The 27,120-nt window shown below is 45.7% G+C and overlaps 2 protein-coding genes across 2 annotated transcripts in view; both read left to right on the top strand.

Annotated features, from left to right (window-relative positions):
- The window catches only part of LOC135825140 (putative sodium/calcium exchanger 7), a 36,391-nt gene extending 28,311 nt beyond the window's left edge, over positions 1-8,080 (top strand). Inside the window, exons 18-20 of the mRNA XM_065337898.1 lie at positions 410-475; positions 2,619-2,701; positions 7,035-8,080. Of these exons, the coding sequence (XP_065193970.1) occupies positions 410-475; positions 2,619-2,701; positions 7,035-7,125 (240 nt within the window). The 3' untranslated portion in view covers positions 7,126-8,080. The remainder of the gene's footprint in view (positions 1-409; positions 476-2,618; positions 2,702-7,034) is intronic.
- Positions 8,081-9,975: 1,895 nt separating this feature from the next.
- LOC135820857 (oxysterol-binding protein 1-like) lies at positions 9,976-26,887 on the top strand. The gene is made up of 14 exons (XM_065333903.1): positions 9,976-10,392; positions 10,576-10,651; positions 13,929-14,001; positions 14,350-14,431; positions 14,927-14,975; positions 16,125-16,200; positions 16,720-16,804; positions 19,472-19,567; positions 20,642-20,761; positions 21,381-21,561; positions 22,110-22,170; positions 22,354-22,477; positions 24,780-24,874; positions 26,015-26,887. The coding sequence occupies exons 1-14, from the start codon at positions 10,324-10,326 to the stop codon at positions 26,127-26,129; spliced, it is 1,302 nt and encodes a 433-aa protein (XP_065189975.1). The 5' UTR covers positions 9,976-10,323; the 3' UTR covers positions 26,130-26,887.
- Positions 26,888-27,120: the final 233 nt, after the last annotated feature.

Raw genomic sequence — 27,120 nt, 5'->3', positions numbered from 1 at the left:
CTGCTGTTGTTGTTGTTGTTGTTGTTGTTGCTGTACTTTTATTTAAACGTCGCATCACAAACGTAGTGTTCATACTCCCAATCCCCTGCACCCAATTTAGGAGCGGGTCCATTGTTCTACTGCAGCTCAACTGCACTGCCATTCGCCAGCACTTCCCTGTGGACGGTTTGAATTTGCTCGTGTGTGTTTAGTTCAGCCTCTGTAGCATCCTGGCATCGCCATGTCTTTAGCCGTGCTGGACTAACTTGTTTTCATCTAAATTTTACAGTATGTATCGGATGATAAGGAAGCAAGCAATTTTCCCGCTATTGTTTCTGGAAACTGAAATCTTGAATTGGGTTCTGCATGAGCTGTACAAAGTATAACGTGTTCTCTGTGTTGTACTGGTGTGTTGTCACTGTGTCTATAGGCCTATTGCGCAAGCCACTGGCCAAAGCCGTTCGAATTCAAAATAAATGACCCCAAGTTTGCAAAGGTAAGCAGCCCCCACTGTGTTTTCTTGCCTGACTGACTCACCACCCCTGTCACCTGCGGGTGCTGAGGTGAAAGCTCAGCTTTACTCTTACTTGCTTTTACCTTTACTTGCTAGTGCTGTGTATGTGTAGCTTGCTACTCTCTCTCTCTCTCTCGCTCTCCCTCTCTCTCCCTCTCCCTCTCCCTCCCTCTCCCTCCCTCCCTCTCCCTCTCCCTCCTCTCTCTCTCTCTCTCTCTCTCTCTCTCTCTCTCTCTCTCTCTCTCTCTCTCTCTCTCTCTCTCTCTCTCTCTCTCTCTCTCTCTCTCTCTCTCTCTCTGTCTCTCTCTCTCTCTCTGAGTGTAGCTTGCTATTTAGATCAGGGCCTTGTTTACATGTATGAGTAACTCTCGCCCGCACTGGCCAGGCACCGTGCTCTATGAGCCTGAATCTCACCAGCTGTACAGTAGTGGAATTGTGCACTGGCAGTTGATTCTAAGATGAATAATGCCCGGTTCCACGGACCCAGCTCCTAGATCAGCTCCGCCAAGAACCCTGCCAGGCCAGGCCAGTCTGAAATTGAAGAGGAAATACCTACAGCCTGGCTACTATCCCTGGCTACTGTCCCTGGCTACTATCCCTGGCTAGTCCCTAGTCCACAGCACCAGCATTTTAGTTTTTTTAGCCAAGTAGTGATTGTAAATAGTTGTGGGGTGTCGCTCTCGGTCCCCCTTTAAAAAAAAGTTTCTTGTCCACGGGTTGACCCTGGCTGGTGTCCCTATTGTTTTAATCTACTTCCTCCGTTAACAAAACTTCCTGATGGATTTTTGAGGGGCTGATTTGGGCACAAACTGCCGTGAAATAAGTCGCAATCACTTTCTTGGCCTTCCCTGGCATGCCATGAAAGAGGTACGATGCAAGGAAAGCGACCTTTCACAACAAGTCGAGTGGAATCGATGGTTGCGCTGTGGAAACATAGGGGATGACAGTCATGGCGAGCGAAACTGAAATACGGTATACCACTTCTCCGAGGGGATATTGCGCTGCTTGGCCTCTCTACCACTTTAGCACTAAGTAAGTTGGAGAGCGATAAAACGGAGCAGCGAGCCCACACAATGAGCGAGTGAACAAGGAGCTGCCCCGATCCCACGGCTCAATGAAAATAATTCTGAACTCAAGTTCTTGTTCAACCTGCGCAGAGCCCAGATTCGCATGCTGATCACCATGCATTCTTTCAGAAGTCTGCAGTCCGATGCGAGTCTCATGGCTAAAGAAAGTCGACTGGACTTGCTAGCCGCTGCCGTTCAGTGCTGGCAGGAGTATCCATTAGAGAAAATGGAATCAGTTTGGCTGTGCCTTTACTCCTCGTTTCGCGGAGTTCTGGAGAGCAAAGATGAAACCAGGGAGTCGTAAAATATTTTTCACGATTCCCTGGTGGAAACGCCATCGCGGCGGATCACGCAGCTTGAAGGCCAACTTACTTGAACGACGGCGACATCAAGGTCAGCGGAGTGTGATCAAAGAAGCCGAGGCAAGCGGCTGAAACGAGCTGAACAACGACTCGAGAAAGATGACGACTCGCGTGCAGCAGATGACGACAGCGACGCAGGTCAAAAATGAGTCGAGCAAAAGCAACGCAAACTGAACTCTCTGCTCATTCCGCCAACAGTTTCTCTTGTAAAGACGCTGTACATAGGCTGAATCACCTTCGTCCAGTGATTTGCAGTCGATACAAACTGTTCTTGACCTGTTCTAAGCGTTTTCATATCCATCAAAATCCATCACGAAGTTTTTGTTAGCGGAGGAAGTAGGATCATCTTGCTGCTACCATTGTTCCTATGCGTTTCATCAGTCCCCACTGCATTGATGAGGCGATTATTCCTCACCTGACTGCGCATTGGTGAAGAAGCGTACGCAGCAACAGCAATTGCGAGATGAAGAGAATGATGGAGGAGAGGAATGCAGGTGCAGGTGGTCAGCAATGAGTGATTCACACTCCCGGTTCAAATCGTGATTTTCTACCAAACCTTCGCTTTTGTTTTGCTGTCACTGCTGTTGTGGTGGTGGTCATTGTTGTCTTGGTTGTTGTTGTTGTTGTTGTTGTTGTTGTTGTTGTTTTTTTGTTTTTTTTTTAAATTCTTTATTCAAAAAAATTGTTGTTGTGCAGGTTAAACTATCCTGGATCTTCCTCGGTCTCAGTCTTGTGATGAGTCTCGGAGTGTTTGTCTTCACCAAGTTCTCACCTCCAAGGTACCTTTTTTGTGGCTTTGTTAGAAAGAAATACAGTAGAAATACTAATAGGAGCCTCGGTCAGGGTTCGCACAGGAAAATCACCTTGAGTCCTGGTGGTGACAGTCAATTTTTTCTTCAGACTTTTCCCGTTTGTGTCTTTCCCTCAAACCAGTGAACATTCAATAATTTTTCCAAAACTTTTTACAAACTTTTCCATGACCAAACCACAAGCCAAAGAACGCGCACAAGCTGAAACGGTTCACACTGTCCGAAGAACAGGCGAAAATAATTCCGGACGACACAAATGTACGCCCACTTAGACATTAAAGTGGCAATATTTTTAAAATAAGATAAGTTGTGCACTCATAACAACAGCAAAAATGAAGAAAGTTAAGTTCCATAACGTTTTCTTGGGACTTTCATCAGTGGAACGCCGTCACATAAAAATGTAATAACTAAAACACACACTTATATACATGTAGCTAATATGGTTTCAGGTAGGGGTCGATTGTTTAAACACTTAGACACTATTATTAATATATAAACCGTGCAAGACAGCTACTGCAGATAAAACACAAGCCAAAGAATGCGCACCAGCTAAAACCACACTGTCCGAACAGGCGAAAATAAATCCGGACGACGCAAGTGCATAATGATACTCACTAAACCGTGCAGGACAGCTACACCAGATAATGACCATAGCAGAAGATGATCTGAACAGAACACTTAGTTTGAATATAAACGGAAACAAAACACCGGCGCAGCTGCCAGCAATTAAAGAGGAAAATAAATCAGAATCTAAAGTCGGTGGATGCCTCAGACAGTGGGAGAAGAGAATTAGAAAACAAAACAGTAAACCATGAACACAACAGTGAACAAAAACAGGAGTGAATTCAGACTGCAAGGTCCACTCACTGCTTGAGGGCTTCCTGCATTGCAGAAATCTGCGCATCCAGTGCAGCCAGCTCACCTTCCTTCTCACTTGCAGCACGACGCAGTGCATTCCATTCGGCCAGGAGCTGCATCTTACGGGACGACTCAGCTTCAACAGCGGCGTCATCGGCTGACTTTACAGAGCTGCAATGCTCTTTGAAGTCCGTAGACGTTTGGCGGACAATTCTCCCAGCTCCTCCTCTTGCGCCTTGCGCTTGGACGACCTAGTTGTTGCTGCAGCCTTGGCACGCTCCTCCTCGAGATATGCCTGGTAGTGCCGGCGAGCCAAGCTAGCTGATGTCAAGAGCTCCTTCGACAGGACACCCTTCCGAACGCCGCCAACACTGTTCAAATGGTCGGAGGTCAACCTGGGAGCTGTCAGGGAGTGCTCAGCTTGATTCTCCACCGTAACCTCCTTGTTGATGGAGAACCCGCGCTCAACTGAAGCCTGGCGATGTGACAGCAGCAAGAGTTTGCGAACAACTGGCCAGAGGTCACTGTACTGCGGCTTGTCGGCCAAGGCGTTAAACAAGCAGGTGTCGAGCAGGTCCTCTCCAGGAGTAAAGGACACCAGGCTATCATCCATGGCAGCGGAACGGCAAAAGTCCTTGTACTGACGAAGTACATCATCACATCGGTTGACTGCTACAACATGAGCATCCACCAGCAGCTTCAGGGCAATGTTCAGACGGGCGCACGCAGATGCAGTGTCGTCTCCACAGATCATGGCTGGAGCAAGCCATTGCAGGGTACGGACTAGCTGGTACCGAAGAGGGGATTTCTCCAACACTTTCTGGATTATATGGAGAAGGAACAATTTGGTGTCAACCCTGATAGCGAGAAGATCTCGCTCGCTGACCTTCTTAGCTCGTTTCAGCTCCGTCATCCGCTTGTCTGCAGCAAACCCAAGACTGATTTTGGTGCCATCAACATGGTTGCTGCTGTTTGCGAAATCAGCACTGATCAGCTTCGCCGGTGTACTTAGTGATCGGACCACCGTCTCCTTCAGGAAGCGGCCAGCAAGACTGGTGACGACAGCATGTAACTCAGAAGCAACAAACGGCAACATTGGAGCATCACATTGGAACTTCCGAAGAAACGGCTGCAGTTCCCTCGCAATGGATAAGAAAACCTCGACTTTCACAAGAAAGAGAGGATCTTTGCAACATGCTGATATGGCTGGGAAGGACTTATTCTTCGGGGTAGTCACCTTGCCAGCAGTAGCTCCAGCAACGTACTTCTCCACGTTAGGCTAGATATCCAGCAGCCGCTCAGCAACAGGAACATTCTCAAGCCATCGGTGCCCGCAAAACTTGAGGGGAAATGTCGACGAGCCGCTGAGCTCCACATAATCTTCTCGTCGAGCAGGATCATCGTGGAACAGCCAATGCAAACAGCACATGGCATGCTCAATGTCCCAGCCAGCCTTGCTACACCCGAGCTTGAACGCGTTATGGAGGACATGAAGTCCACAACTTCCAACATTCAGTAGACGATGGCCAGCTTCAACTTCGACTTCTTTTGACAGTTTGTCAAAAACGCTCCAGTTGACGTTCGGGCCGTCCATCGATAGCTGAAGAATTCCACTCAGGCCCAGATCCGTGCATGTGTCCATCAGCTTGGAAAGGATGGTGGCTGCGTCGGCATGGCCAAGGAAATGCGAGGTATAGTACCTGGAGCAAATCTGATCTCCATTCCAGAAGCGGACAAGCACATCCAGCTGCTTTGGCTGCAGGTTAAAGTTCAGAGATTCATCGAACATAGCCACATACTCTCCACGCTCTTTTTACTTTATCCACGAGCATATTCCGAAAGTGCGGAGCTAGACCAAATACTGCCACATAATTGGTCTTCCGCTCGCCAGACTGGAAAGCTGCCGCGATCTGGCTGTCAGGGAACATTGCTCGGAAAATGGCACCACTATCGTCGCAGCTCTTGAAGCTGTAATGCTTCGCGCTAACGTTCAACGTCCAGATGACCTCTGCATGCAGTGTGTCAGAATTTGACACGAGGCTAGTCACAGGCGGAGTACGTGAGACAGTGGACGGCGATGAAGCAGCAGAAGACGAAGCAGCGGTGGACGAAGCAACGGTCGACGAGACAGCGGCTGAGGAAACATTAGGGAGGTTCCGGAGTACGATTTTTCGTGCCAAAATCCGTAGAGGCGCTACGGATTTTTTATACGTCGTTTTCGAGCAGTGAAATGTTCCGGAGTACGGAACTTATGTGTTTGCCGTCATTGCCTAGGTTACGATCGCAAACACGTCACATTCCCGCGCTATGCCTTTTTTATTTTGAAAATATGTACCGAAATCAAAACTTCCCGCGGAAAATCGATGTTTCACGTACAAAATTTGTACGCGAAAAATCTTTCTGCACCCGATGACGCAAAATTTCCATACGAAACATGGTTCGTATGAAAGCCAGTCCACACGGATTCTCCGTGCCGAAAAATCGTATGGAGCACGCCTGGAAAAAATCCGTAGCGCCCATACGGATTTTGGCACGGAAAATCGTACCCCGGAACCTCTCTATTGCCTCCTAACAGAGTACTGACGGACGGGGTTCTACGAGCAGCAGCTATGCCGGCCTTGTGTCCGACTCCTTGCATATGGCTACGCAATGCGCGCAGGCCCAAGTTACCTATATAGTCGATCTACCCTAATAACGATACCCTCTATAACGATATTACCCTTATAACGATATTTTTCTGCCAAACCGAATCACTCCATTTTGACGCTTTCGCCAACTTTCATGAAAGCGCTAAGGCTTGTTTCGCTGATCACGGCCCACATAGCAGACTACGAGACTCGTGTACGCCCATGCATGCTTGCTGGTGGATTGCACCAATTGTTGGATCAGAGAGACCAACTGTAGAGAAGGGTGTGTCACGTGCACTAGGGCTGTAGTTTACTTCCGAGTCACGGACATGTATGAGATATGGGCACCGTTCGGTGGTGGGACACCTGGATAAAAAGGTTCAACTGTAGTCATCCTTCTATTCACTGATCTAGCTTTAATCCTTTGAGCGCCAATGTGCACAGTACACGCATGGCTAGAGTGCAGCTGTACTCATCTTACAAGCCAGAAAAAGAATAAACCATCCTTCAGATAAATATTCGTAAGATAAACGTACTGTTTTGTCACAAAAAAAAGAAGCTACGTTCATCGTGTGTGTGTGTGTGTGTGTGTTAAAGCCACTTCATAGCTGTGTGGTGTAGACCAGGCTGAATAGTGGCGGTCAATTCTTCAGCCTAGCAAGCTGTTGAATGGTGCAATCCCAGCACAAGTTGCTATGGCTTCTGCTGTAGCATCGCTATCATCGCCTCCGGCGATGGGCGTCCAGTGGTCCAATGGTGTGTGTGTGTGTGGTGTATGTGTGTGTGGTGTATGTGTGTGTGTGTGTTGCTGTTTATAGATGGTACGCATACGTCCTGTACTTTGTGTATGCACTGTTCATGGTGCTATCCGTACTCAACGAAACCAACGTTATGAAAATTGACTTGTAATGTGGCAAGTGGCATCAATTCAGACACGTCATAAATTGCAATGAATCTCCTGCTTACTCCCTGCTTACTCCCAATCCTACGGTAAGAATGAACAGGACTTGTGTTTGAGGACATCTTGTGTTGAACTGCAATGGTCCTGTGAGGGCTTGTAGTTTCGAACCCTCTCATACTTTATCATTATTTTTCTTAGTTTCAAACCATTGTCAAGCTGTTATTTAGACAGTGAACAAAAGAACGAGAAGAACGCGCATCACGGCCATTCGGGTTCATTTCCTTCCACTTATCATATAATTCTATTTAGGAAGATTGTCAAATTTCTGTTTCCTTGCCTCTTTTCAGATGGGCAATAGTCGTACATTAAATTGTTTTGTTTTTCTCCGCTTGTGTTTGCTGCTGGCCAGCTTATTCCGTAGTCTTCTCTGTTGATTTTGGAGCTCTATTTTACTTCCACAGATGACTGTACATGAGAACCGTATATTTCTTTATATCCCTTTAATACACATATCTAATGTTCTCCCTAGCTCATTATCATTGTTGAGACAAATTTCCTTGATGATTGTCTCATGAAAATCGATCAGCAAACCACTTCATTTAGTTGGTGGACTTGATCGCATAACTTGTGCCCACAATTTCCATGTTACACTTCATTTATCATTATTATATTTTGTTACTTGTACTTCAACATGCATTGTCTGCTTTGTCAAAAGACTCAAACTATTCATTGCTCTAATAAAACTCTTTATATTGGTAGTCAATTAGGTTCCTCTTCTACCCAATCTGTAGCGCTGTGGTGTTTTTATCATTTCTGTTGAAATTTGCACCTCGATTTTTTAATTTTTTTAGTTCAAGAGAATTAGTTTAGCAATACGTTCAAGCGGCTTCATTCTATAGCAATAGACCATTTCGGCATCCCAATCTACTCACTGTTAGTAAGAACAATCATGTTTATCCACAACCCAACTGCGAGTAGTGACCTGTGGCCACAGCCAGGGAGTCATGTCCTGTTTGTACGACTCCCTGCATGCAGGCTGTGCTCACGCGTCATGTTTGTACGACTCCCTGCATGCAGGCTGTGCTGTGCTCACGGTAGCGCTGGATTTACTGTGGTGTACATGTACATGTATATGATTTTAAGTAAGGCATGACTCACAATATATGACCTGCGATGCGACATAATTATGACAAGGAAATGCATGTCAAGTACTGTCGCAAACAGGGAAACAGTCGCGAGGCCACTCTCATTAAGTAGTTCAACCTAAAGCCAGTAACGTAAAGGCCAATTCACAATACCACTAATGATGAGTCATCGGAATTCTGGAGCGGCTGCTTATGCAAGTTATGGCCATTGTGGGCGCTATAGTATGCAGTATGCAGACACAATGACAATCAATGTCAGTGAAACCTAGTACCTCCGTTTAAAAGTTAATAAAAATTATGGGCGCTATGTACATAATTGTATACAGAGCCAGTCGCTAGTGACTAGAAGTGTGCGCCAGTAGTACTGCAGTGCATGTGGCACGTGGATCTACTGTGTAAATCTCCCGGAAACAGAATCTGGTATGCAGGGAGTGACACGCATGATCAAGCTGTAGTCTTGTTCGCGTACATGTACACCACGTAGATCTACACGTATGCGCCAGAACCAACCACATAGATCTATCGAAAAGCTGACAAGTGACAGGATCGCTTTTCTAAATCATATTCATAGTAATAATAAACACAAGACAAGAGAACATAAAAAAATTAATAGAGTTATGGCCTATTCAAGGCTCTTGTCGCGACAAACTGGCAAACTGTCCCAGATGCACTCATGCAGGCTGCACCATACCAGTGCATGCCACCCTCGCGGGCCTCGGCCTCACTAGACACTACCACACAGGGCCACACTGACCTCAACTGGTAGTTGCTGTACGTAGACTCAGTTCTGGCTGTAGTAATAATCATTGAATTTGAAGGCGCTAGGCTAGCAGCTAGCAGGTAGTCCTGTCCTGAGCATGAGCACTCGGTCGAGTCCTTTCGGGCCTGTAAAAAAAGGTACTGCGCTGGTAGATCTACACTGACAAACTTAATGACTACAATGACAAAAATGTCGCGAGTACTAGTACACTGTATGCAGCTAGCTTGTGTAAAAAAGATAAAAGAGTCGTGCACACGTAGATCTACGTAGCGACTACGTGGATCTTCCTGGACCTGCTCGAGTCGTAGAGTATTTAAATACAGTGGTCCCTCTATAATCCGGCACCATTTGTGCCACGAAAATCTGCTGGATTAGGGAGGGTGCTGGATTAACAAATCTGATTTACTGCTGCAATGTGCATGAAGAGGACATTTTGGCTACTGAAAATTGTGCTGGTTTATCGAGGGTGCTGGATTATAAAGTGCCGGATTAGAGAGGGACGACTGTACCAGTACATGTATAATAGGCTATAAATACTGTAATAGTGATGGTGACTGTCAGTAGATCTACAATCTACAATCTTAGAATTAGTTTATCTACGAGTACAAAGACTACAGTCATCATGTATACAATAGTCTACACAGTCATGTAGCCTTGTAGGTCTACATGACTACGACGTGACCAGGTGACACTAAATAATGACAGGTCTACACGTGTACATGCTGAGTGCCACTGCCCATGCCCGCCATGCCATGGCCATGGTCAAAGTAACACGTTAGTTTGAGACTTATGTCTTTGACTTTGGGCCTTGGCACAGTCAGTAACTGGGGTCTGTACACAGCGCGTGGTCTACGCCGCCTTTGATTCTGCGTGCACCAAAAATAGGCAGGAGATCGGAACGCGGATCGCGCCGGAGATCGAGAGTCGGTATTTCGAGACTGCGAAGCGCAGTGCGAGCAGCACAATGAGCCGCTGCTAATGCTGTGTAAGTGTTTGAACCACAGTGACATGTAGATGCTTCAAGACTTCAAGTAAACAAACTAATAATTCTTGCAGCTGAAGCAGTATTCTCGCTCTACTCAGTTACTTCCATCCCCGCAATATGCCATACTGACTGCTTTGCTGCTTCACTACCGCCGAGCGGATGGTACATATTGGAAACCTGGCCTCGTGTCTTTTACCGATCTATTTCCCCTCAACAGTTTCATTTCGACTTCTTGGTCGGCATTTACGCTTTGTTTGGCGGCGGCGTAGTGACACTGCCACTGGCATAGCCAGTAGCAACAGCACGTTTACCGGCCATGAGTGACACACACGGTCGAGTCGAAGCTGACCAGTCGGGATCTAGCAGTACCAGCGACGCAGCCCAGGTCAGTCGTGCCAGCGCTGAAGTGAACAGGAGACAGCAGACTTCCTGCGCTCTCGCTGCGCATTGCGGCTATTAGTATTGCGATTATGTCAATCCCACGCAGCAGTGATACACAGCGGGGCTGATTCGCTTTTGAAAAGAATTCTCCGTGTCGTGTATGCCTTCTGTATGCCTACATTTGCAGAAGTCTGATTGCGAGCTCAAAAGCGACGACACCGTCAGGGACATGGAAGTCGACATTGTCGGAGAATTATTGCATGGTAAGTTCGATCACACCATCTTGTATTCTTTGCCTGGAGAAATCCTGCATTTCAAACTGCACCCTGCTGTGCGGTAAAGACTTAAGTACAACGGCTGTTGCGAGTTAGCTGAGCTATCTTTTTTGGAGGGGTAGACCCACCGCTGGGCGCTGGGTACATGGGTAAACCGGTAAAATAATAACGCATGAATCTGTGCACATTGTAGCATGACGATGATGTGAGAGCCACAATGTAGAATGGCAATGTAGAGTGGCAATGCTTCATGAATCATGGGTAGGTCTAGGTGACAAGACATGTGACTCCTGTCATCACCAGATCACTGACCTGCGCAGCTGCAAGAGCTGCAAGGGCTGCATGGACAGATCCTGGCTCCACTATCTGACCCGGGTGTGAGGACTTATCGGCTATGTGATATCACAACTTTAATAATATTATCAAAAGCAAAATGCACTTTTGCCGGTCAAAATTATTATCATAACCAATAATTGGCAGTAGTGACATCGGATTTAACCCTTTAAGAGCCACAGGAAAATTTCAAAATTCTGCATTTTTTCATGTTCCTTTAGATCATAGCTTCAGTTCTACTCACTCAATCCTCACAATCTAGGGCTTCCTGGAAAGGTCTCCGCGAGAGGAAGAGAATGGGGTCGATCATGATAGCCAGCACACCGTCTGTCCAGCGCTAGATCGCAGCAATGGTACGAAAAATGCCCCAAATGCGTCCAATTGCGTCCCGCACCAGATATTTCATTTTACTCGATCGTGGAGTTCCAATTTTTTCGCTGTGTACTCTTGACAATATCAACAGTGAAACCCGTGCAAATTCGAGTAAACCAGCGTGACGACAAGTCTCAAATGTCTCAATACTAAAGTCGCACTGCGCGCTTTTGAAATTGCCGCGATCGCGGCTCAACTTACGAGTAATTTATCTCGGGAACCGTTGCTCTCAGCGCTTCGCGGATTGTTTCTCCCGACAGGTGAGAGTTTTCTCGTCGCCCTGGATATTTCGATCACTGGATTTGAGCGAGATTGGACTGAGTTACGATCTTTTGAAGTTTTGCATTTGAATGCGTCGTTTACGACGCATTCAAGTATGGGGCGGCTCTTAAAGGGTTAAGATGGTTTACCAGAATCACAGGGGCATCGGAAGGTAATTTAATGTGGTACGGTCAGCCATCTGAAGTACAATTTACTCGTGGGGGAGGGGTGGCTGAGCCGAACAGTTTGGGAATTTAGAGCCCAAATCAGTGCATTTTATTGATTCACAGGGTACTTGGGGCAAATAGTGGTACGGTCAATACCGTAGTGACCGTACCGTGTCCGACGCCCCTGAATCAGAACATGCATTGCACACTATGATAACAACAATGTCTACAGTGAAGAGATGTGATTTGTGCCTCACCAAAAAACGATTCATCAGCAATGCAGACAAAGCCAGGCGCTCTGAACTCGTGTCAAAATGCCACCACGAGTCAAAATACTACTACCTCTTGAACTTGAGAGTCAAAATACTACTACCTCTTGAACTTGAGAGCCTGGATTCTACACCAATAACTTTTAGCTTACATACAAAATACATGTACAGCACACGGATCAGTAAACATATCACACATCATTCACCCCACCCAGGTAATTATGGGCAGGTTGAAGGCTACACCATACCGATGACCCCTGTTCAACATGCTACACCACTACCTATCACGCTAAGCACTGCAGCATTCATTTTTGTGCCTTCCATTATACTATTGGGCTGACTCAGTACTCATGCACCACTTCCCCACCAAGTTGTCAAGTGGCATCACTTTCTCTATGGGATATAGACATAATCCAATGCCGGTGCGTTCTTTTACTTCGAAGTAGAATCAGTCTCCTGAAGATTGTATAGGGCAAGAAACTCGGAGTAGAGACAAGATTCCACTGGACCTTTTGTGTATAGTGGCTATTGTGATATACACTTTTGTGTATAGTGGCTATTGTGATATACAGTCAACTTCGCTTATAACGACACTCGGCGGGGCATCAGAAAAGTGTCCTTATTCGCGAAGTCTCATTACATGTATACAGGTAGTATGGACTTTGCTCTGGGCATGGAAATTCTGTCATTATTCGCGAATTGTCGTTATATCCGCAGTCGTCATTAGCGAAGTTGACTGTACACGTTTGTGTGTAGTGGCTATTGTGATATACACGGCTAGCGGGTCACGCAGGCATGGCATTTCTACATTTCTAGCTTTCTACAATACATTGTGCACTACAGTGCCATTTGAATTTATGCATCTACACACGCACGTGACCATGTGGATGTCGCCACACACGTCATGTAGAGGCGACGGTTCGATACCGGAACGGCTTGACAGCCAAATTTGTATAGACCCAAACCGATCATCAGCGTTGGTTTTTCACTCGAAATATGTTTGTGGAAGGAAACTGGCATGTTGAAGTTTGCTCTGGGGCCAGAGTCAATCGAACTGAGCCACTCCTTTGTGTTGACCCATTGCCTCCAAGTTGCCCAATTTTTCGCTTCAAAAAAGTTCAAATCAGAGGTGGCTCCAAACCGGACACGTTTTAGAGTGCACGTCAAATTCACTCTGGGTCTGAAATTAGGTAATTGCTATCGCTCCACGACGGCCAGTACAGAGTAACAATAAGCCTTGTGTGTACTTCCATTAGTTTTTATTGGTATGCGGTGCTTTATTGGCGAGAGGCGAGCCGCTGTTTACCTGCGACAAGAAGTTGATTTTTCGAAAGTCGTAAAACTCAAGTCGCAATGCGAATCAACACGTCAAAAACTCACCTGCTTGGTATGGCGCTTCTGGTCATCGCAGAGCCATGACATGTTGGCTCGGAGTATAACACATCGTAGTCTCACTGTGACATATGTTTTCTAATCAAAATACCAAGAGAGAAAGTGAATATTGAGTCCGTTCCGGTTTGCAACCTGTGTCCTATTTGAAACCGTCGCTTCTACATGTACTTTGCGTACAGTTGTATACATGTACATACTGTGAGACTAGCCCAGCCAGCTTTGCACACAGGAAGATAAGTGTGAGGCAAACCAGAAAGAGTGCTCAACCAATGCAAGGCTAGAGATGGGCTGTAGAGTTGAATAAATCTGCATCAGTTTGACATTGGAAATAGAGTTCAGTATTGTCGCCTGTGTGCCCCAATCGGATGTGGTAGCCTGCGTGAAATATTTCATTAGGCATCTGACAAGACAGTTGATTGGGGCTCCTTTTTTTCTTTGATTTGTTTCACACGCCCTTTTGTCTAAACTTAGCCGGCATTTCTCCCAACAGTCGACGGAACAAGCTAGATTTTATGGGAGAGAGATCATCGTTCAGCCTATGGGGGTAAGTCCATAGCATGAACTGCTACTATGTCTGCCCTATACTGACAAAAGTATGATTTCTCCAATGTACTAGTGCGTTGACAATGCCAGAATAGTTAAACAAAATGTAAGATAATTTTGACGGCACAAGTGATCATATTGATGGCAATGATTTGAAAACTCTTTGTCTCCACGATCATTATTTAGGCCACTCTTGTTTAAAAGCCTTTGGTTTTCTTGCAAGTTGAGTCCGGATGGAGAAAGATGGAAATGTTGTGCAACTAGCAAAAATGTACAGTGTGATGTTAGTGAATGATGAACCCGTAATAGAAGTGTGCATGTGTGTTGCTTGCCCTTTGTGCATCTGCAGATTCCTGAAGTCTGTGGTTGGGCGTGACTTGACAAGAGTGACTATGCCAATACAATTCAATGAACCACTTTCCTTCACACAGGTAACATCGTGTGTATAGTGAATGCCAGTGAGCTGTAGTTAAATCCGGGAGAGGACAGTCGGCATGCAAAGCTCGGGCGATGTGTGCCTCACAATTCTTAGGGAAGCCTCTGGTTAGAAGTTGCAGGAATGCACCGATATATTGCGACGTTCCAAGTTTTTGGAGATGTTTTTACCATGAAACAACAAGATTAGAAGAGATATGACACTCGTCAACTGTCGACATACGAAACTTTGAAGAGCACGCGAAAATAGTTTTTTATAAAGAGTAAAGAGATTATAATTTGATACGTATGTTTAGTAGACCGTTTCCCAGGCTAGATGTTCATTAATATAGGATGATTGCAATAGCAGATCGCAGGATGCATGCTGTATTAATTAAAACTACGTCAGTCTAACATCTACTCGGCTTACAACAGATGACAACACTTGATGTCGTACCGACAGTTCCTTCTGATGCTCTCTGTTTGTTTCTGGTCTTCACGGTTGAACACAGAGAATGGTGGAGGACTTGGAGTATGCGTATATTCTCAATGACGCTGCAGGTATGGGCACTAACTAATAGTTAGGGATTGTTGATTCCGCTGGACATGTATTTCCTCCAGAACTTGCCTTATTTGGTCATCACTCACAAAGAGCCAAGTACTAAGTAGAGCTGTGACCTTCTTCAATATTACCGGACCTGAGTACCACGAAAGCGCTCCAAGCATTGCTGCCCTCTCATGGTTGTGTTTTGGCGGTGGGTGTCCTGTCTGTAGGTCATACCACACGTACACACATTGCATGCTTTGTAGTCAATCCGTACTGTGTTTACCTTTGTGCTCATGCAAGCCCCACACGAAAACATGCAATGTGTGGCCTTAGTACACCTTTGTAGGTCAGTCTCACACTGTACCCACTTAGTTATGTTCTGTCATACAGTTTTCCCTGGCTGTAAAATCAAGGCGGGGCGCTCTCTCTCTTGGTAGATGCAGTCTACAAGAAGGAGCACTGTTATGGCAATATGTTTTAGTACCAAAGTTAATGCACCTCTAAGTAAGGATTATTCAGTTAGATGGCAGTATGTGAAAACCTCACTGTCTATATGCTGCTACATGATAGTACGTCTTTTAATCACTGAGCAGTGCATGATAGCAGTCCAGTCATCATAGTGGCAGTAGTGGCAGTAGTACTTCAAGAAGTACATGCTAAGTTACTAACAGTGCATGGTAACAGTGCCCATTGTACCAGTGCATGGTACCAGTGCATGGTAACAGTGCATGGTACCAAGTGCCCATTGTACCAGTGCCCATTGTACCAGTGCCCATTGTACCAGTGCCCATTGTACCAGTGCCCATTGTACCAGTGCCCATTGTACCAGTGCATGGTAACAATGCATGGTAACAGTGCATGGTAACAGTGCACGGTAACAGTGCATGGTAACAGTGCATGATACATGATTGTCATGTTCATGGAGTACTAGTAGCAGTACATGTGTAGAGGGACCCAAAACCGGCAGGTTGACGCTCTGCGTGGCGTGGCGCGGTACACAAAACACAGGTGTCCTATTAGATGTATGCCCAGGGCAATGTCACGGTTCAGAACTTTGGATGGTGAAGATAGCCACGGTTAGTTTGTCTGTTGTGATTTGTGTTGCTCGGTCATGTTCTGTGCTGGACTGGACTGCTGCTGTGGGCTATGCTGGTCTGTTGCAGCATGTATGGACTCATTGGAATGTTTAGCGCGGGTTGCAGCATTTGCTTCTTCACCATACGGATCAGCACTAGATAGGTAAGTTAGATACCGTATTTCCCCGATTGTAATTAGTCAGGTTCTTGAGAATCATTGGTTTTCCACAATGCTGTTACCTCCGAATCAGCTAGACGCAAGCCAGACTGGGCACAACAGTACAGGTCAGTGGTGGTGACGTCAGCACTGATAGTGACAAAACAAATACTTCAGTAGCCGGTTGCTCCTAATGTTTTCAAAGTGCAGGCATGATCATTTCCCTACTTAACTGAAACATGTCTCTGTCGAGAACGCTACATTAAAGTCTTGACAACTGCAATTCCAGTCGACCCGATAGTCAGTACAGAAGAGATGTATGCAGTACACAGGCATGTTACTGTACTTGCATACGTACACTCCAGCACACAGCATTACAATGTTTATAGGTCAGCGCTCAGTGCATAAGCATCAGTCACGGTCAGGTCACCCAAAGCCAAGCATCGGACTTTGTTCGGTGTGGCTTTGGTACATTTCTCTCTGTCGCATTCACGGTTATTTGCTTTGTGCCTCGTCTTGTTGCAGGCACTACAAGCCATTTAACCCAGTTTTAGGTGAGACATACGATGCAATTCGGCCGGAGGAGGGCTATTGTGTTGTTGTTGAGCAGGTATGTTTATGTTTACCTTGTGCTGGTTAGTAGGGCAGACTGACTGACTGACTGACTGACTGACTGACTGACTGACTGACTGACTGACTGACTGACTGACTGACTGACTGACTGACTGACTGACTGACTGACTGACTGACTGACTGACTGACTGACTGACTGACTGACTGACTGACTGACTGACTGACTGACTGACTGACTGACTGACTGACTGACTGACTGACTGACTGACTGACTGACTGAGCTGCCGACACTGAAACCCCTCGGTATGTTCTTTTGCATCACTGCAGTTAAGAACCCATACCTGTAAAACAAGACTGCAATCCTTACCAACCGACAGATGGGTCTATCACTGGAAATATGTTTCTCTTTTTTTGAAAGCAGATTGCATTGCACCACATGTATAGGCGAGTATTTTGTGGATTTATCCAATCGTCGATATAGCTGGATATTCTACGACCCATTCTAAGTTGGTCTTCTACTTGAAGTCAAGTACAATATCCAGCGAGGGAGCAGTGTTTGGCTGATTGACATGTTTGACCAACCACTAGCCTTGGATCACTGGCATTTTTAATGTAATGTCTGATTAGCGGAAGTTATGCTGTCCGCTGATCAGCAGAAAGCGTGCCGTCTGATCAGCAAGAATTACCGTAATGTCACGTATAAAAGCAGGTGCTTACGGCCGTATAAGCCGGGGTTCGAACCATGCTTCTATTCAAACAGTGACATGCTTCTACATCAAAATCTTCAGTCTACACTGTACCGTGCATATTATCATGCATGTAGTGTGTACATACATGTACTTGCACGTACATGACTGTATGCTTCTATTCAAATCGCGCTTCTGTGTCACGGCGCTCTTCAAAAAATCGGGTTCTATTCGAGTAATGTGTCTATACGGGTCATGTGTCTATACGGGTCATGTGTCTATGCAGGTCATGTGTCTATGCGGGTCATGTGTCTATGCGGGTCATGTGTCTATACGGGTCACATGTCTATACGGGTCATGTGTCTATACGGGTCATGTGTCTATACGGGTCATGTGTCTATACGGGTCATGTGTCTATACGGGTCATGTGTCTATACGGGTCATGTGTCTATACGGGTCATGTGTCTATACGGGTCATGTGTCTATACGGGTCATGTGTCTATGCGGATCATGTGTCTATGCGGGTCATGTGTCTATGCGGGTCATGTGTCTATGCGGGTCATGTGTCTATGCGGGTCATGTGTCTATGCGGGTCATGTGTCTATGCGGGTCATGTGTCTATGCGGGTCATGTGTCTATGCGGGTCATGTGTCTATACGGGTCATGTGTCTATACGGGTCATGTGTCTATGCGGGTCATGTGTCTATGCGGGTCATGTGTCTATGCGGGTCATGTGTCTATGCGGGTCATGTGTCTATGCGGGTCATGTGTCTATGCGGGTCATGTGTCTATGCGGGTCATGTGTCTATGCGGGTCATGTGTCTATGCGGGTCATGTGTCTATGCGGGTCATGTGTCTATGCGGGTCATGTGTCTATGCGGGTCATGTGTCTATGCGGGTCATGTGTCTATACGGGTCATGTGTCTATACCGGTCATGTGTCTATACCGGTCATGTGTCTATACGGGTCATGTGTCTATACGGGTCATGTGTCTATACCGGTCATGTGCCTATACGGGTCATGTGCCTATACGGGTCATGTGTCTATACGGGTCATGTGTCTATCCGGGTCAGGTGTAGGCCTAGCCCAAATTTGCTCGGGGCGCTTCGATATTTTGCCGGCAAATTTTGCCCGAGCACTTTCCGTATTTTGCTTGGCATTGCCTTTCGTTTCCGATATTTTGCTCCATTTTGCTCCTGCTTTGTGGCAAAATGGCTTCGAATGAACCGTCTACTTTGGTAAAAGTGGATGGTGACTCTGATGAGGAAAGCAAAACTTATAACGGTGTCAGTATTCCGGATTTTGTAGCATGATTTCAAATTTATGTACCCCTGGACAACCTACACGAGCTATTTCAGCACGAAGTTGGCCCAATGAAACCAAAGAAATTTGAATAAAATTGCCAAAATACACCCGGATCCTCTGTAAATTCGATATTTTGCTCGGAATTTGCCAGCAATTTCTTTTCGTGAGAAATTTCGATATTTTGCCGGAAGAATTGCCGGCAAATTTGGGCTAGGCCTAGTCAGGTGTCTATACGGGTCATGTGTCTATACGGGTCATGTGTCTATACGGGTCATGTGTCTATACGGGTCATGTGTCTATACGGGTCAGGTGTCTATACGGGTCATGTGTCTATACGGGTCATGTGTCTATACGGGTCATGTGTCTATACGGGTCATGCAGTAAGTGTACTGCATGCTTACTGTAAAGTACCGCGAGAGCGCCGCACCAACTCGTCCTTTCGTGGTCGTGTTGTGGAGGTGTCCTGTGCGTACGACACATACCTTGTACACACATTGCACCCTTTGAAGGCAATCCGTACACAGTTTACCTTGGAACTCCACACAACTACATGCTATTAAAGTATGATCTTAGTATTAGTACACAGTGTTTCCCTTTTTCCCTGGCTGTAAAATCCAGGTGGGGCGCTCTCGTGGTACTTTTACGGTACTGGCATTATCATTGATGGGCACAGTGTTCTATCCCTCTGTACCTGCCTGCATTTGCATTTGCAGGTGTGTCACCATCCACCCATCACCGCAATGCACTGTATTGGCAAGGGCTGGGAACTCTGGCAGGAGTACAAGCTAGAAACTAGGTTCCGTGGAAATGTAAGTGGCAGTTTACAAGCAGTGACGCAATTTATCAAATTATTCACAAGATGCCAAGGGATGAGAACGTGACATTTGGCACAATACTCGTACTGACAGTATTTGATATTAGAGAGGTTCCGCACTACGTAAAGTTGAGCAACTTTACGTTAGTGGGCGGGAAACCCCGTGAATTCGTGAGTTTTCACTCCACTTACGGAAAGTTGTCTACGGAGAGTACGTAGATAGGGCTCTGATAACGTAGGTGGTCCGTACGTGGACTGGGTTACAAATTTATGACTCTCTCCCCAGGTTGATGCGGTCACACACTGCCGCGTTCGGACTTGCCAAGGGCAGCTACGTGATTTGAAAACTCCGTATGGCGGAACACAGATGCGCATGCAGTTTACGTAAGACTTTCCATAGATCGACTACGTTTTTTACTAACGTAGTGACGTTGTGCGGAACCTCTCTATTGAGCAACCTATCACCTGGCCGTTTGTCACACGTTGCGACTTCTCGGTATCTTGGCAAAAAATATTGGTGGACAACACAGAACACGAAGTGGCTTCATTCTTTGAATATTCCTCCGTTATCACTTATCAATATCTGCCAGGAATGAATGTCGGAAATTTGACCATGATCTTTGCTCAACTAATTTCATAATTCCAATTTAATCACTCGCATAACCCTTTAAATGGGCCCTACAGTCTGTTCATTTGCAACTGGCCCACTACGTTGCCGAGATCGTACTCAACCTCGTCCCAGGGCCACATTTGAGAAATCACCGTATCGAAAATCAGAACACGATTTTCAAGATTCCGAAGAGTGATGGTGTGAGTGAAAATCGGGAATTATCGTACTAAGGGCCCAGAGTGTGAATTCTGGAACCGGAAAGAACAGGAAACTGAGGGGAACCCACTGAAAATCACAGCAGCCTGCCGAACAGTATATCTGAATGTTAGACTACTGTGTGCATCCCTGCTTGTATTGTACTTGCAATGCGGCTGGTGGGAGATCTCTGCTGGTTGATGTGTGTGGGGTTCATTTCTTGTTTTCTCTGTGATCTTCTTCTGTGCAATGATTGCTGTGCAGTACATTAGAGTGATCCCAACTGGCATTGTGCACTTGTCAGTTGGAAAGAATCGCTATTCCTGGAACAAGCCACAGACAACTATCCACAACATCATGATTGGCCGCCTATGGCTAGACCATGTGAGCAGCATGATTGCCCCTCTCTCTCTCTCTCTCTCTCTCTCTCTCTCTCTCTCTCTCTCTCTCTCTCTCTCTCTCTCTCTCTCTCTCTCTCTCTCTCTCTCTCTCTCTCTCCCCCCCCCCCCACACACACACACACATCCCTCATCCCACATTCCCCTTTCAACACTAATATCTTTATTAGAAACACACATTTCATGGTTTGCGTGAGACCAAGTCGGACTGAATCAAGGATCATTATCATGTTCTGCGGTCCTACCTTAATTTTTTTAAGGCACTGAAAGTAATCATTTTTCCAGGACTGCACCCAGGACATAGAGGTTACGATGGAGGACAGTTTCTTGCAGCTACTCCTAACATTTTCAACATAATTACTTGTATATTGAAGACTATATTACAGCTGGCCGGAAAGTGACGTAAACCGAGTTTGGCTGTCCCGTGGAAATGCCAAATTTGAGTTTGGCCTGATTATTTCTCTGATCTCTTTGATTTGCTAGTACTGAACCATACATGTAGTAGCAAATAACACGGGTAGTGGCCATGTTCACGGCATATTTTTACTATGCCCAATGCCAGTTACTGATAAACTTCTGTCTGACTTCTTCACTCTATACACCAGGAAGGTGAAGTAGTCGTCCAGAATCACACAACCGGGGAGAGAGCTAGCGTGTCCTTCCAGAGCTACAAGTCTGTCAGCCAGAAATTCAAGAGGCTGAGTGGACGAGTCAAAGATGCCACGGGAACTGATCGGATCATCTTGGAAGGCAACTGGCAGGACGGCATGAAATGCTACCCAGTTGGTAAGGAAATTTGTGTGTATGCCATTGCATCCAGTTTTGCTGGAAATACAGTGTTCAAGCTGAGATAGCCACTTTGTTGATAATACTAGCTGCTCCCAACATTGGAGTTGTGATATGACCAAACCGGAGTCGTGTATGCTTCTATTCTTGGTCTGTTCTTTAGCTTGGCTTTCTTCGATGCATCATCTTAGTGTATTGTTACTGTGTAATGTACTTGTGGTGTTTTGAAATAAGAAGCGAGTTTGGATTTTCACTGGATCTTTACTTGTACCATGTCAGCCAAAGATACTGAGGGCAGGGACGTTGGACTCACTGCGGTCTGTCACTACGGTATTGACCGTACCACTCCTTGCCCCAGGTGCCCTGTCAATCAATCAAATGTATTGATTTGGGCTCTAAATTTCGAAAACTACAGAGCCCCCCGCCAACAAGTTAGTTCTACATGTACCTCAGATGGCTGACCGTACCACTCTAACCTTCTGACGCCCCAACTGTCATAGCTGAGCCAGATTGTTTAAGTGTTACTTTCCTTATGTTGATGTCTTTAGGGAAGCCAGATCAGCCCTTGACTATATGGAAGTCTTTCCCAAAGCCAGCAAATGCCTCTAGGTAAGTCGACAGCTCACTCAGCGGTTGTCACGTACTCTTGTTGGTAGCACCCGATGTGAGATGCTTTTAAAAGAAAGAGCCGTTGAGTAGTCAAGTGGTGAAGATTTAAATATCCCTGTGATAAAAAAAAGTGAGCTGTTTACTAAGCTGAGCTTTATTGGTATTTGTTGGCATGATTGACAGGATATTTGGCTACACGAAGTTGGCGCTGCAGTTGAATCAATACCCAACATGTATACCCGACGAGCGATTATGTGACACCGACTCAAGGCTCAGACCGGATGAAAGATTGTTCGAAGAAGGCAGGGTAAGATACGATTCGGGCAGAATACAGGACGGCTCTCTCCTTATATCTGACCTTGTCTGCATATAATGCACATGTTTGTTTCTAGAAATAGTTTTATAGAACTTTCTTGGAGACAAAAATCTAATAACGGCAAGAAAAGTACAAATTTCAAGCTCTTAACCACCATCATCATCATCTTAACCACCATAATCATCATCATCATCATCATCACCATGAGAAAAGCCTCTTTTACGGGCAAAGCAAATGTATATCATTACAATATGTAAAGTGAACAGGGGAAATCAACACAAAACCAACCGGAAAATGATGAAACACAAAAGCAGTCAAGGAAGTAAATCAATACAAAAACAAGCAATGAACACAGAGTAATAAAAGGGGAAAAAACCAAAATAGCATTATATTAAGTTGAGGCCAAAGGCAGCACCCTACTCCGCCTGGCGGCACTGGGCCAGAAATGAGTTCGGCTGTCGCCTCTTGCCGTACGAACCGCGGCAACCGCGGAAGCAGGTGACTGCTCATCATCACCATCATCATCACCATCATCATCACCATCATCATCATCATCATGTAACCAAGCCGCTTTTACGGGCAACAATATTATGAATATAAAACGCAAGGTATTATAAGAGCAATTTTCTGAAATTAATGTTAAAACACGAAATATAAAAATGCATTATCACACCGTAGCCACTTTTATGGGCAAATTCCAATACAAGGCAATAAGAAAACGAGGATGAAGTTAACCTTTTAACCCAAAGAAAAGATCATCATCATCATCATCATCATCATCATCATCATTGGAAACGGCCTCTTGTACGGGCTTGAAACGGTGATAACCGAGATTATGTGCAAAAATCGTGATAGATATTCAGGTAAAATATGACATTTAACAGTTGAATGATTAGTACCAAATAGATGTTCAAATGCTGATTATTTTACCAGATAGATATTAAATGACAGATGATGTTACTTTACCAAATAGTTATTTAAAAAATGTGATGTTATCCATAGTGATATTGTTGAGAGGCATAGCATAAAAATTCACTATGCGGCCAAACGACACTGGGCCACAAAGGAATTCACCCGCCGTCTGTTATAAGACCCTCGGCAACCACGAAAGCACGTAATGGCCCACCTCAAGAGGCAAAACGACAGGCGGGTACGCAACATACCCATGACAACAGGATATTTGAGATCCTGGCTTCTCTCTACAAAGAGAGAGGCAAGAGACTTTAGGAATTGAGTTGTCTCAGGCCCGCTGAAACCATAAGTCGAGAACATCATCATCATCATCACCATCATCATCATCACCATCATCGAGGATGCCTGTGCAAGTCTGTGAATGCACTCCTGGTCTCTGCAGCAGCAGAGAAGACGACGACCACAAGGAGGAGACGTGCACGCCCGCACAATAGGCTGTCGAAGTGCCTACGTCACGCTGCCTGAAAACTCGTAGTTACACGTAGTTACAAGGCCGAGTGGTGGCAAACGAAAGTCGCGTCACCTGCACTTGTCGTGTTTCTAACAGTCACGGCATCACTTTGACTGGGGCGCGCTGGTGCAAGATCGCGACTTCAAATTATTTTGTTTTACATCAAGAAGTTTCTCCTTCGCTCTCAAGCCATCGTGCAGAGTTTTCCTGCTGAGTGTTCACCAGCACCTGAGAGATAGGAGTTCTGATTTTCGCTTGCCGCTGGACCAGGAAACGCGCCCAGAGTTGGTTGGTCTCAGAACTAAAAGAAATCAGCGATCGCTGCGATAGAAATAACAGAGACCGCCATCATTGCTTCTTGGCCGGCGACTACATGTAAAGCCGAACGACAGTACAGGCACGGCAGTGGCCAAGCCAAAAATCAGCTACAGCTTCTCCTTCTCTACAAAGCGAAAACTACAAGCAGTTTATTTGAAATAAATAGTCTCGCTCGTGCGCTCCTCAGTCAAAATGATGCTGTAGCTGTGTTCACTACATGCTGCTCCCACTGGAAACACGACAAGTGCAGGTGACGCGACTTTTGTTTGTCACCACTTGGCCAAGTAACTGCGCGTTGTCAAGAAGCTGTGACATCAGACTTCGACGGCCTATGCCGGGATAGAGTGGTGATGGCAATAGCAGCCTAGGTCACAGGTGATGGTGTCAGCCATCGAATAGGAACTGCACCGCCTGGCGCATGCCGCCTATCCTATGGACGTGGAGTAGTAGTCAATCTGACTGACTCTCACATGAACTTGAAAATTTTCGATTTGATAACCTGGAAAGGTGCATGCCATGACATGCGTTATTTACGTGTCTGTGTGTTGCCAGGTCGACGTCGCGGCACGTGAAAAGGCACGCATTGAGGACAAGCAGCGCACTGCAAAGAAGCAGCGCGACCAAGCTGGAATTACGTGGCAACCTAGGTACGGTGGTGACAGTGACCTGGAACTCTCAATTGTGTGTGCGCCTGCAGCGCATCCACAAGCATGCGTCCTACAGTCAGCAGCACACACTGTGTTGTTTGGATGCTCATACATGTAGTACTTAGTACACAAGGCAGAATAACAGAGACCCATATCTTTCTCGTGACTGCGAGTTTCGTGTTTAAAAACACTCATTCATCATTTACACACGAAACTCGGAGTCACGAGAAAGATTTTGGTCTCTGTTGATCTAGCTTGTGTAGTGCGCTCTGCCGCGTTTCGTGTTTAACTCGACATTTACACACGAAACTCGGAGTCACGAGAAAGATTTTGGTCTCTGTTGTTCTAGCTTGTATAGTACGCTCTGCCCTTGTTAGGGTATTGAGCACTATTTTGCAGTAAGGACTTCAGACACTGTGTGTATTACTTAGTATGAAGATTCCACACGATGGTACAGTCAAATCTGTCAAAGCAACCACTCTGATAAGGTGACCACCTGTCCTAGAGGACCACTACAATTAGGACCAAGGGTGTTATTTCTAGTCAAATGACCCTGGATAAGGAGACGGAGGCCACATTGGTCAGGTGCCTTGAGTGGTCGGCTTAAACAGGTTTCACTGTACCTGTTACTGTACGACAGTCAGAACACTATAACCAGTTATGCAGAACACTATAACCAGTTGTGCAGAACACTATAACCAGTTATGCAGAACACTATAACCAGTTATGCAGAACACTACAACCAGTTTGCAGAACACTATAACCAGTTTGCAGAACACTATAACCAGTTATGCAGAACACTATAGCAGAACACTACAACCAGTTTGCAGAACACTATAACCAGTTGTGGACAAAATCACTTTAGACCAGTCTGTAATCTGAATGCAACGTGCAGCACTCTATTGGCAAGATTGTAGTCCATGGTGTGAGTAGTGGTTCAGCAAATTAGTCTATTTCTAGTGGTGTTATGAACTAGTTATGATGGATCAGGTCGTCCTCGAGTCGACATGATACCGCCCTTTGCTGTGGCCGCCTTCCAATGCATTGACTGCACGCTAGTATCCCTAAATTTTGTATCATTTACCCTAAAGTTTCGTTTGCCTACCCGTGTTTTCTCTCTAAATACTTTTGTCTTTACAGGTGGTTTGAGCCCCAGACCGATCCGCACACGAAAACAGTATCTCATGTCTACAAGGGTGGCTACTGGCTGGCGAAAAAGAGAAAGGACTTTGGAGACTGTGCCGATATATTCTAATATTGCAGCTGTCTTATCTTTGATTCCATAGATGGTGGCTTGGGAGTCTGCATTCCCGTCACTGTCTGTTTCCTAATTATTTCTGAGAGGCCGGCGTAAACCGTATGCATCCATCTTGCCACCACCGCCACCACCACCAACGGCATGTTCCTTGGTGTAAATTTAATCTCACTTGCGGAGATGATGTCTGATGTTTTGCTGGCCGCCGTGGTGTTGCAGTATATACTAGTAGTCGGTGTTGATCACATCAGTTGCATACAGCTGTAGCTTGTATTATATGCAATCCAAGCTTGCCCCGTAACTGCTGCATCCGCCACCGCTGCTACTGCTGCCGTTGCTCGCTATATATATCCTCTGTTTCACTAGATCAGTGAGGCAGTACCGCGGACTAGAGAGATCCTACCTAGCAGTACCAATGACTACCACGACCGCTCAGTGGTTATTCCAGTCGGGCCATTGGCCAAAGTCATTGCACTCGGTGGCTCAGTGACAGCCATGCTTCAAATTTGATTCAAGTTAGGCTTGTAGAAGTCCCTGGGTCGGAGCTGCCACTGCACTGGTACTGGGCCAGATACAGCTCTTTTTATTGTGCTGCTTCTTGAAGTTTCTGAGCTGATTACTTTCAGACTTAATTTCATTTAAAACAAAACAAAGTAACTAACCAAAATGTGCTGCTCCAACAGAACCGCTTCTTCCACCCTTGTACAATCATGAACATTCATCTTCGGTGAACAAGAGACGAATGCTCTAAACTTGTACTTCCTCTTGGGTGTGTTGGCAAATCTTGGATTCTGCCATGTGAGCAGTGCTTGCACTATACGTACCTTTCAGTCGCTCCATACAAAGCATGATACCATAAATACCGGAAATTATAATGATTACAGTGATGAAAGGAATCCAATCTGACATGATAAAAATTAATCATGCAGTCGACACTATTATAATTTTTAATGTAGTCAGTACGGTACGAGTACAGCTACGTGTACGTGTA

The sequence above is a fragment of the Sycon ciliatum genome, chromosome 1, assembly GCF_964019385.1.
Source record: "Sycon ciliatum chromosome 1, ocSycCili1.1, whole genome shotgun sequence".
NCBI classification, from domain to species: Eukaryota; Metazoa; Porifera; class Calcarea; order Leucosolenida; family Sycettidae; genus Sycon; species Sycon ciliatum.
Note: the sequence above shows the minus strand (reverse complement) of the source record. Positions and strands in the feature narration are given on the sequence as shown.